The 12,386-nt window shown below is 39.6% G+C and overlaps 1 protein-coding gene across 6 annotated transcripts in view; it reads right to left on the bottom strand.

The window, feature by feature from the left end:
• LOC105472891 (DDB1 and CUL4 associated factor 5) overlaps positions 1-12,386 on the bottom strand; it is a 109,675-nt gene that overhangs the window by 69,482 nt on the left and 27,807 nt on the right. For 5 of the 6 annotated variants that reach the window (XM_011726466.3, XM_011726464.3, XM_011726470.3 and 2 more), the window contains exons 2-5: positions 6,548-6,691; positions 3,613-3,649; positions 2,255-2,394; positions 484-613 (exon numbers count right to left, since the gene is read on the bottom strand). In XM_011726466.3, the coding sequence (XP_011724768.2) occupies positions 484-613; positions 2,255-2,394; positions 3,613-3,649; positions 6,548-6,659 (419 nt within the window). In that variant the 5' untranslated portion in view covers positions 6,660-6,691. The remainder of the gene's footprint in view (positions 1-483; positions 614-2,254; positions 2,395-3,612; positions 3,650-6,547; positions 6,692-12,386) is intronic. The other variant, XM_011726465.3, reaches the window with a different exon arrangement.

The following is a 12,386-nucleotide window of genomic DNA, read 5'->3' as shown; positions in this document are numbered from 1 at the left end:
ATAATATATAATTTTCATATAATTTTGGCAGTTCAGTATTTTTTAAGCCCTGTTGGGGATCCCCTCCAACCTAGGCTTAAGAACCTCTGGCTCAGCAGCAACAAGTTTGGCAAATCTCCACCTCCACCTCCTCCCCTCCACCCACCCCACACCAAGAGCTCCTATGCATCTGGGGAACACTGGGCCTGAAGAGAGAAGGCAATATTAAAGGGATGCTCTGACTACTTCAGATAATTGCCTAAAACTGACCCTGTCTAGAGTCCAGATTACTGTTTATGATTCCTCCTCAGCAAGGAGTATGGATTTTTCACTGTCTATTCCTTGGAAACAGGCTCTCCTGGCTTGAGACACACTATTTATCTTAAGAAACGCCCAGCAGAGATAACTGCCAAAGAGGTCCTTACAACACTTACTGGCTGGTCACATTACCTGAGAAATGAGGCAGGGGAAAGTTTTAACACCTTATGAATAAAGGGGACTCACCTCTGAGGTTTGCGAATGTCCCAGAGTCCCACTCCTTCCTTTGAATTGGCTGTGGCCAACAACCTGGGCTCCACAGGGTTAAACATGACACTATGAAAGGCTGATGGATAGTTTGCCAGGCAGAAGGGTTCTGTGGAAAGAAAAATTACAACCAGTTCATTCCAGGTACCTTTGGGCCACTGGCAGGCAGATAAGCAGAAATGTGAATGCAGGTCGGAGCACTCTTTAATAACCACTCCAATGACCTGGTGCCCCAAAACAGTACATAATTTCACCAGTCACCCCTACTCACGAGGTCCCCATGAGTCCTATACATAGCCAGGTAAACACATTTAACAACATTTTAAGCTATAACACCCAGAAATATATATAGTAGCTATCAGATCTTGAGACAAAACAGAAATGGTTACTAAAAATGGGAAAACAAACCATTTTACAGTAAGTAAAACTGAATTCCGCAGGACCTGAAAAAATTCACAACCAATTACTGGTAGGATTCTTATGCTTTTAATCCAATTGTATTAGTTTTAGAAATTAAAGGTTTTTAAACTGCACACAGATTTGATGAAGATAAAACAAAACACAACAAAATTAAGACATGGTGAAATAATGGTGTGGTTTTTCTCTTCTGCTTCACAATGCTCCCTAACATCTAGCCAGTCTGTAATCAACTTCACCTAGAAACCCTGCATCATTTTACAAAAATTAGCAGGTTCCAAGTGAAGAAGAAACCACTTAGTTACCTAGCAGGATATACTCCTATGGGACCTGTTAGAGTAATACAAAGAAAGCACTTCTCAGTCTATGACCTCCATATGCAGTACTTCACAGGTCTTTGAGCAGGTAAAGCACTCAGTCATCTCTGCCATCAGGCAGTTCAGACTAAGGAGAATATCACCTACCAAGCCCACAGTGACTTGACCACAGCTGCTACTTCCTGCTACCTTACCTACCTAACCCTAAAAACAAGCTTCTCTTATAGCCTGAACCTAAATAATGAGCACGGCCCAGAATGTAAAATGTTTAGAATATAAAAAAATTAAAAGACCCAGATCCTGCCAGACAAAGCAGGCAGGATAGTAAATTTAGGTACACAGCTGTGATCATTACAATCTGCACTAAAGGACAGGGTGAGTATGGCAGTGGCACTAAGGCTGGTACTAGAGGAAGGGGTCTTCTGAAGACAGGTAGAATTACAGAAATCTCTCCGTAGGAAATGAGCTGAGAAGATGCATTTCCTGAAGAACTTCAGAGAAAGTCAACAAAGCAACTTCTTCATTTTACACATCAGAGTCAAAGGGCACATTCAGAGGAGGCACTCACACAGACAATCCCCTTTAAATAGAGTTTACTTGCCATCATTTTAAGATCCTATACACAGGTAATTTGAGATTCTGTGGTTCAACAAAATAACAAGCCTGAAACTAGGATGCAGGAAAGCGCATAACACCCCCATTCTCTGTAAATAATCAAGCATAGTTACATGTCAGCACCACAACTTCTGCTCCTTGGGGCACTAAACAGCAAGGTACAAGGGTCTGTGGAGAGCCACAGGAGGGTAGAGAAGGACTGGCAAAGGTGCCTCACTCCTGAGTACTTAGGTGGAGGATAAGGCCTCCAAAGACCTCTTATGCCCCCATGTGAGTGTTTCACATTTCCTTTCCCTTGACGTCACTTGCACATAGATACTGAGGTCATAAATTGGATCTTCAATGAATCTGACACCAAACTGCTCAACACAGTCCAACAGTCTTTTGCATAGTGACCCTACCTCCATGGGGAGATTCCCGGATGTCCCAAATGAGAACCCGGCCATCATCTGAGGAACTGGCAAAAATGTTGTCATTCACTGGGCTCACAGACAAGCCATATACCGCATCTTCATGAGCAAACACGTCCAATGTCTCACTGCTGGGAGATAGAGAGCAAGACAGAGGCACACACATACACACAAGCATAGTGCAGAGTCCCAGCACTTCAGTACCGAGGGTGCCATCTTCTCCATTTCTAGGAGAAAGTCAACCCAGCTAAACCTGAAAAATATTATATTTCCTGAAAGATAGGTAGTCAACTTTCAGGTTTAAGAAAAGGTACTATTAAGGAGTCTTTTTAGAGATTTTATAATTTTTGTGTTAAATAAGCATATTTAAAAGTGACTCAATAGCTGAGTTTAGTATTTTCATTTATTACAGAATTCTTCTGCTTGTATACAGATTTGGAGGTCGTACTTGATTTTCCTTTTTTTTTTTTTTTGAGATGGAGTCTTGCTCTGTCACCCAATGTGGAGTGCAGTGGCGCAATCTTGGCTTACTGCAAGCTCCGCCTCCCAGGTTCATGCCATTCTCTGCCTCAGCCTCCCAAGTACCTGGGACTATAGGCGCCCGCCACCACACCACACCCGGCTAATTTTTTTTTTTTTTTTGTATTTTTAGTAGAGACGGGGTTTCACCATGTTAGCCAGGATTGTCTCGATCTCCTGATCTTGTGATCCGCCTGCCTCAGCCTCCCAAAGTGCTGGGATTACAGGCGTGAGCCATAGCGCCCGGCCTGTACTTGATTTTCAAAGAGCAAGGGAAAGCTTTAGAGCAGCCAAGTCTGACGCCAACAGGGTGGAAGAGGGGTCTCCTAGCAATCTGATGAAGAGCATGGCTCTGACGCCAGGTAGCCTAAGTTCAGGTTCTCGTCACTTGACCTTCTGTTATCTAACATGTCTGTGCCTCCGTTTCCTCATCTAGAATGGAGATCACAATAGTATCTCCTTAGAAAATAAGTGTGAGGATTAAACAAATTAATATGTACGAAGCATTTACAATGGTGTCTGGCACATAGTAAGAACTCAATCAATATTAGCTATTACTGTTCTTAAATATTATGGTTCCTTCTCTTCTAAACTCTTGTTTTAAATTTTCATCTAAAACGTATACTTTCATGCCAACTTTCAAATCCCTTTTTCCTTTTTAAATCAAAACTTTATTTCAAACTATCGTAGGAATATATTTTAGAAAAGAACAGCTGGTTTCACACTGTTTTCTTCAAAAAACAAAATCCAATTTTAGTCTAAAGAAATATTTGCCTCTTCATATATGAAAAACAAAGTCAATCACCTTCACATACCACCAATCTATTTACCTTTCAACATCATGGAGGATAACTTGCTCATCATTTCCTGCAAAAGAAAAAAGCAGACATTTGATCATTCCTGCAAGGTGGTCCCTGTCCACATTACAATTTAGTATTATTAAGTTTTCAGGGAAAAAATATGAACAAAGCCAATGCTAATACAAATTAGAAGTGTTAGCTAGAAAAAAGATTTATAGAAATCATTTAAGAAGGATAGGACACTCTTACAGAGAATTTTTTAAAAATAATAGCAGCCAAGTATAACATAGTAACAGTTCCCAACATGTATTATCCAGTGGATGATGTAAAAAAAACAACTGTGGCTACAGCCTGGGCAACATAGCTAGACCCTATCACTACGAAAATAAAAATAAAAAAATTAGCCAGGTGGTGGCACACCCTTGAAGTCCCAGCTACTAGGGAGGCTGAGGTGGGGGAAATCGCTTGAGGCCAGGAGTTCAAGGCTGCAGTGAGCTATGATCGCACTCCAGCCTGGGCAAGAGAGAGAGACTGTCTCAAAAAAAAAAAAAAAAAAATGTTGGGGAAACAACACAAAACAAAACTGTGGCCATCAAGGAAAACACTAAATGATCATTGGCAAATTAATTCACTAGCTTTTTTTTTTCAGCAGAACACTCACTAATTATGAGACCCACAATAAAATCTTTAACATTTCTATGACCCAGCTTTGTAACCTACAGAATAGTGATAATAACATCACAGAGTAATTGTGAGCGTAAGAGTACAACTGTAAAAGCATTCAGAATAGGGCTGAGCGCTTAATAAGCCCCCAATAAATGTTTGCTAATATTTCTAACCTCATGCTCTTTTAAAAATTTTTTTCTTTCTTTTGAGACAGGATCTTGCTCTGCTGCCCAGGCTGGAGTGCAGTGGTGCAATCATGATTCACTGCAGTCTCGACCTCCTGTGCTCAAGCAATCTTCCCACTTCAGCCTCCCTAGTAGCTGGAACTACAGGCATGTGTCACTATGCTTGGCTAATTAAAAAAAAAAAATTTTTTTTTTGTAGAGATCTAACATGTTTGGGTCTAACTATGTTGCCCAGGCTGGTCTCAAACTCCTGGATTCAAGCAGTCCTCCTGCCTTGGCCTTTCAAAGTGCTGGGATTATTACAAGTGTGAGCCACCATACCTAGCCACATCATCTTTCACAGCATTAAAACTTGATGACTGTGATTCCAAATGATGTGAAAGTTTTAATCTTGTATTTCTCCTTATTCTATCAAAGGATATAAATTATATTCATGATATGTGTAGTCCTGCCTTCAAATGGTTTGTATAGCAAAAAAATTAAAAACTGAATATAAAAAGACAAAACATAAAAAAAGCCCCACTCTATGCTAAAATGCACAACCAACAGTCACTTAAATAGAAAGCAAAATATGGCCCAGGGCATCTTAAACAAAGGCCTGGCTGTAAATTCTATTGTGGGTGCAAGCCAATGAAATCAGTAAACCCATACTAATGCCTTCTAGATATCAGGCACAGTGCTAGGTCCTGGGTATATAAAAAGAATAAGATTCTACTCTGTCCTTGAGAACTCACAGTCCAATTGGATAAACAACTAATAGCAACAAGAGGGTTTGCTTTGTAGCAATATGATCTAGCTATGGGGTCAATTATTTCCTTCATAAGCAGGGGGAAAGTACATGGAGAAGGAGATATTTGAAGAGAAACTCAAATAACTCAAAACTCCTACCAATGAAAGGCTTAGGGGAATTGGTGGGGACTGGACAATTAAGGTGGAAGAACACCATGAACAAAAGGCACAGGACAAAATAGTACCGTGCAGTGCATTCTTCAAATGACAAATAGTTTGATGGGCTAGAGTATATAACTCAGGGAAGGGAGGTCAGGCCAGACAGATGGGGGTTTAGACTTTATTTTTTAGGCACTGTAGGCTCAATGGTTCACATGGTCCAGTCTTTATTTTTAAAAGTAAACTTGTATATGAAATGAATTCAAAGGAGGATGGACAGTGGTAACAGAAATCACAGAAAGCCATTGCAAAAATCCAGGCCAAACTAAAGGATGAATATGAGAGGCTTTCAAGATAGACCCGACAGGATTTGGTGACAGACTAGATGTGGAAATGTAAGAAAGACAGGTTTGAGGATGACTCCAAGATCATAGGTAGAATGAACCATGTGAAACTGCTACTTTTTTAAGTTGAAAATGGTTAATTGTCAGCAATTTCTTAAACTTAATAGCTTATATAATTGGGTGAATGGTAATAACTGAGAAAGAAAATCCAGCAGACAAGAAGAAATTTTCCCTCAAGGGAGGACTAATGATCTTGGTTTTAGATCTATTGTATTTAAGTTGCTTTTGGAACACAGGTAGATATTCAGTGGGAAAATCTGCAGCTTAGAAAAGAGGTCAGAAGTAGAAATGTGGGGGTGAGAAGGAGTATGGCTGATGGAAGCCATCACCAAGAGGTTGGTGTGAGCACCAGCCATTTCAATTGTACCTAACACAACACTTTTCAAACAGAAGCCATCTGTGGGTTATGACATCCATTTGAGTTATGGCCAGCATAATCTTTAAAAATGAAATAGAATAGAATAAAAAACAAAATCAGAGTATGCCACATATAGAAAGGTTAAGTATTGTTTCAAATATGTGTGTGTGTGTGTGTGTGTGTGTGTGTCTGTGTTTCTGTGTACCAGATGGCAATGTGAAAAGTTTTCTGCCAGAGAGAAATAAAGAAAAAGACAGGTGAAGAAAAGAAAAAAAAAAGAGAGAGAGAGAAAAGACACACACTATCCTAATAGACTGCTGTAATGCAGAAAAGACAAGCTATGAGAAACCAGTAATTCCACAGCTCAATGAAATACAGGAAGAAAAATAAGGAGTTATTTTCACACTCTTTTCTCTAAAATCCCAACCACAGTGACGTTCCCAAGGTAGAATCTTCCTTTTTACCTCCAGAGAACACTTTAGTGTTCCCACTGTTGAAAGCCAGGCAAAAAATGTTGGAATGGTGCTCTCCTTTCAGCTGTATGGGCTTGACCCTGGAGTGGATGGCTTGTTCCATGTGCCATAGCAGAACCCGGCGGTCATCTCCTCCTTAAGAAGGAAGTAAGAATCTGTGGTTATAACAGCTGACATCGCAAGGCTGACAGATGGTTTTGCCAGCCTCGAATCCCATCCTTTCCAAAACTGCACCTCCCCAACTCCATAAGATTCACATGGAGCACAAAAACCCAGAACTCTCCCTACTTCACCATCAATAGGTACATGTTCTCTAGGCCATTCATCTTCTCCCAGGAACTGCATCTTAAGCAGACATAGAAAATGAAAGGGATAAGCACTGATATTGAGACTCCTAAAGCCACCCTGTTCCTGTCTTTCCAGAGTTGCTTAAATATTTCTTCATTTGCTACCCAGAATCCCTTCATGGAAGTCCTTTTTATTTGTTTAATAGAACCTGAGATGACTTCCATAATATTTCTAGCATAATGGTTTTCAAAGCAATCTTCTTAATGTGATCTCATTGACTGTGGGACACCATACAAATGGTAACTAAGAAATCACCTGCCTCTTACAGTAATAGGATCTAGACAGAATACGGCTCAGCACAGCTCTTAACTCTGTGTAACTTTGGGTCTGGGTGGGTTGTTGCTGTTTTTCTTTTCTCACTTTTACTTTTTACTTTTACTTTTCTTGCACTTTTTATAAGAAGGCTATACTATTTTCCTAATAAAAATTTAATTTACAACAGCCGCAAACCATAGCAAGCTCTATACCTCCGCCTCCCCTCCTCCATTCAATGAAAAATGCAGCCACAAATGATAGCACATCCATACAAGGGCATACTATGAAGCCATTAAGTTGTTAGATCTATATAAGAGCTAATGCAGAAAGATGTCCAAAGATACTTGTTAAGGGGGAAAATGAGGTATAAAACAGTATGTACATCAATATCCATTTGCATAAAACAAAATTTTTAAAAGCTCCATGACAGCAGGAACCTTGTCAGTTTTGTTCACTGGGAAACACCTGGCACATAAATGAGTGTTCCAAAGAATGAGCATTGAGAGTATGCTTATAATCTTGTATCTGTGCTTGTATTTGCATAGCCTTATCTAGATGGCTATAAAAGAAGTTGTTTACAGTGCCAACTATAACTGGTAGGCTGGTGTTGGGAGACTTTTTATGGTGGTAAAATATATATACATGTAACTTACCATTTTACCCATTTTCAAGTGTACAATTCACTGCCTTTAAGTACATTTGTGCTGTTGTACAGCCATTGCCATTATTCACCTTCAGAACTTTTTCATCACCCCAAACTGAAAACTCTATACCCAACAAACAATAACTCCTCCCAGCGCCTAGTAATCACTGTTCTTTTCTTTTCTTTTTTTGAGATGGAGTCTCGCACTGTTGCCCAGGCTGGAATATGGAGTGCAGTGGCGCAATCTTGGCTCACTGCAACCTCCACCTCCTGGGTTCAAGTGATTCTCCTGCCTCAGTCTCCCGAGTAGCTGGGATTACAAGTGCCCGCCACCACGCCCAGCTAATTTTTTGTATTTTTAATAGAGAAGGGGTTTCACTATGTTGACCGACCAGGCTGTTCTCAAACTCCTGACCTTGTGATCCACCCGCCTCGTTCCTCCCAAAGTGCTGGGATGACAGGCGTGAACCACTGCACCCGGGCAAGTAGTCACTATTCTACTTTCTGCCTCTAAGGATTTGTCTACTCTAGGAACCTCATATAAGTTGAATCACACAATATTTCTCCTCCTAGGTCTGGTTCACTCCCTTAGCATAATGTCTTCAAAGTGCATCCAGGCTGTGACATGTATCAGAATTTCTTTGCTTTCTAAGGCTGAATAGTATTCTATCGTATATATATTTGTATGCATATTTTGTTTCTCCACTAATCCATCGATGACCATTTGGGTTATTTCCATCTTTTGGCTATTGTGAATAATGTTGCTATGAACACGAGTGTACAAATAACTTTTTGAATCCCTCCTTTTAATTTGGGTATATACTATTGGAAAATTTTTATGTTTTAATTTTTACTTTATACCTTCCTATACTGCTTCACTTTTTGCCACAGCAGATTTCTTTTTATAATAAAAAAATAGAAGAAGATACAGAAGCCAAATCATACTTATTCTACTTATTCTCCTTCTCCTAGAAAGAAATTGTCTTTGCTACTTGAATTCCTTTGTTTCTTTTTTTTCTTTTTGAGACAGAGTCTTGCTCTGTCGCCCAGGCTGGAGTGCAGTGGCGTGATCTTAGTTCACTGCAAGCTCCGCCTCCCGGGTTCACGCCATTCTCCTGCCTCAGCCTCCCAAGTAGCTGGGACTACAGGCGCCCGCCACCTCGCCTGGCTAGTTTTTTGTATTTTTTTAGTAGAGACGGGGTTTCACCGTGTTAGCCAGGATGGTCTCGATCTCCTGACCTCGTGATCCGTCCGTCTCGGCCTCCCAAAGTGCTGGGATTACAGGCTTGAGCCACCGCGCCTGGCCAAATTCCTTTGTTTCTTGAGTTTCTTCTTCCTTCCATTGTCAGTCCAAATCAAGTTGTATACCAGACTGATGCCCTAAGTGTGGCCCACAGTGTTCTCTTTATGATAGGCCTATTTCAACTATGAGTTCTCTGGCCTAGGATAGTATCAAAATTATGTATTTCTTACAAATTTACCACTCTGTAAAACATCAAGCTAAGGTCATGAAAATCATGGTTTGGGTTTCTGTCACTTTATTTTCATGAAAAATGACACAAATGGTTTTCCACACTACAAACAGACTTAGGTATGGACACTTCAGTTCTCTATAGTCTTCACTCCTATGGTTTTCTCCCAACACTGAGGCTGTGAGTCAGGGACTTATCACTGCTTCTGCTACTATATTTTTTTAAGTTAAATAAATATTTCTCTATACTCATGCCTCTAGTGAAAGCAAAAAGTTAAAAGAGAGGCACACATGTTTTTTCTACTTGCTCATGTTTCTGACCTAATCTCCCTTAGCCTCAGTTTCACCAAACATAAAATGGTCATCATAATGGTTCTACCCTCATTGGTTTTATAGATGATAAAGCCAAGTACAAAAGAGTAATTTGCCAACATCACATAATAAAGTCATCGAGCTAAGATCCAAACACAAGCAGTAAAGACTCTGTAGCCCCAACTCTTAACCACTATTCTATACTGCCTTATTGAACAAAAAATGAACCATAACTGACAAAGCAAATTCATTCTGATGGACAGTTGAAGGGATTGTCCGCCTTAGTAGCATAACTCAACTGTTAAGTAAGAATAAAGGGACCCCAGGAGTAAAAACAGAAGCTGACTTAACTCCAGCAAACTGGCCCGTGGAGTAAACTGAAGGACCAGGACAGGACTGCCTGAATTTATAAGAATTCTTGCAGCGCACGATACTGGTAATGGCTTAATATCTAGAAGATGCAAAGAATTTCTACAAATAATTCTTAAAACTCCAATAGGAAAAGAGGCAAAGAATATAACCATTCAGAAAAGGAAACCCAAATACCAGATTTTATAGATCTCAAATTCTATATGTTATCAGGGAAATGTACATTATAATTTAGACAGATTCTCACAAAGTGGCACAAGGGAATGTACAAGAAAGTTCACTGAAGCACTGGTCATAATATCAAGAAAACCTATATACAACATAAATACCTAACAATTCAGGAATGGATAAATTCCACTGGAATATAAAATAGATGGAGTCTAAACACAATGGAATATTATACAGCAGTTAAAATGAACAAGAAACATGTATACAAACATGAATAAATATTGAAAACCTAATGGTAATAAAAGCAAGTTTCAAAAGGATATGAAAGGGATAATATTTAAGCATGTATTTTTAAATATCAAAAACAATACTTCATATTGTTTATGGATAAACACACATAGTAAAAGAGGCTTTTAAGTGTATCTGTAGTGTTTCTTTAAAAAAAATACAGAAGTGATTTTAGCAAGATTGGGAGATATAAGGTTAATATACAGAAGTTCATCACTTTCCTATATACCAGCAATGAATAAGTGGAATTTGAAACATAAAATATTTAGGTATAAATTTAACAAAGTTTTTTTTTTTTTTTTTTTTTTTTTTTGAGACGGAGTCTCGCTGTGTCTCCCAGGCTGGAGTGCAGTGGCGTGATCTCGGCTCACTGCAAGCTCCGCCTCCCGGGTTCACGCCATTCTCCCGCCTCAGCCTCCCAAGTAGCTGAGACTACAGGCGCCCGCCACCACGCCCGGCTAGTTTTTTTTTGTATTTTTAGTAGAGACGGGGTTTCACCATGTTAGCCAGGATAGTCTCGATCTCCTGACCTTGTGATCCACCCGCCTCGGCCTCCCAAAGTGCTGGGATTACAGGCTTGAGCCACCGCGCCCGGCCAATTTAACAAGGTTTTATAATATATAAGAAAAATTTTAAAACTCTGATGAACAAAATCAAAGAACTAAATAAATGGACAGATATTCCTTTTTTTTTTTTAAAGACGGAGTTTTGCTTTTTTTTTTTTTTTTTGCTCAGGCTGGAGTGCAATGGTGCAATCTCAGCTCACTGCAACTTCTGCCTTCTGGGTTCAAGCACTTCTCCTGCCTCAGCCTCCTGAGTAGCTGGGATTACAGGCACATGCCACCATGCCCGGCTAATTTTGTATTTTTAGTAGAGACAGGGTTTCACCATGTTGGCCAGGCTGGTCTCGAACTCCTGACCTCAGGTGATCTGCCCACCTAGGCCTCCCAAAATGCTGGGATTACAAGCTTGGGCCACTGTGCCTGGCCAAGGCTCAATATTTTTAAGATATCAGTTCTTTCCAACTTCATCTATGGATTCAATGCAATCCCACTCAAATTCTCAGCAAATCATTTTATGCATATCAACAAAATGATTCTAACATTTATAGGGGAGGCAAAAGGCCCACAACAGTCAACACAATTTTGAAGAACAAAGTTGGAGGACTGACATTACCTGACTTCAGGTTACTACAAAGATACAGTAATCAAGACAGTATAATACTGTCAAAGAAATACACAAATAGATCAATGGAACAAAATAGAGAGGCCAAAAATAGACCCACATAGGTATAATCAACTGATCTTTGACCACAGAGCAAAGACAAAACAATGGAGCAAAAAGGGTCTTTTCAACAAATGGTGCTGAAACATCTCAATATCCACATGCATAAAAATGAATTTAGATAGACTTTACACCCTTCATAAAAATTAACTCAAGATTGATCATAAATCTAAATGTAAAACGCAAAACTATAAAACTCCTAGAAGATAGTAGGAGAAAACCTAGATGACACCAAACGCGGGTCACGATGTGGAACAACAGGCAATCTCATTCATTGCTGGTGGGATTGCAAAATGGTACAGCCACCTTTGAAGATAGTTTGGCAGTTTCATACAAAACTAAATGTACTCTCATCATGCAATCCAGCAATCATGCTCCTTGGTATTTAACCAAAGGAGTTGAAACTTAATATCTACACAAAGACCTGTACATGGATTTATTTTACGACAGCTTTATTCACAATTGCCAAAACTTGTAAGCAACCAAGATGTCCTTCAGTAGGTAAATGGATAAATCAACTGTGGTACAATCAGACAACAGAAACTTATTCAGTGACAAAAAGAAATGAAATATCAAGCAGTGAAAAGACATGGAGAAACCTTAAGTACACATTACAAAATGAAAAAAGCCAAACTGAAAAGGCTACAGACTGTATGACTTCAACTCTATGATACTCTGGAAAAGACAAAATC

This window comes from Macaca nemestrina, chromosome 7, assembly GCF_043159975.1.
Source record: "Macaca nemestrina isolate mMacNem1 chromosome 7, mMacNem.hap1, whole genome shotgun sequence".
In the NCBI taxonomy this organism is placed as follows: domain Eukaryota; kingdom Metazoa; phylum Chordata; class Mammalia; order Primates; family Cercopithecidae; genus Macaca; species Macaca nemestrina.
Note: the sequence above shows the minus strand (reverse complement) of the source record. Positions and strands in the feature narration are given on the sequence as shown.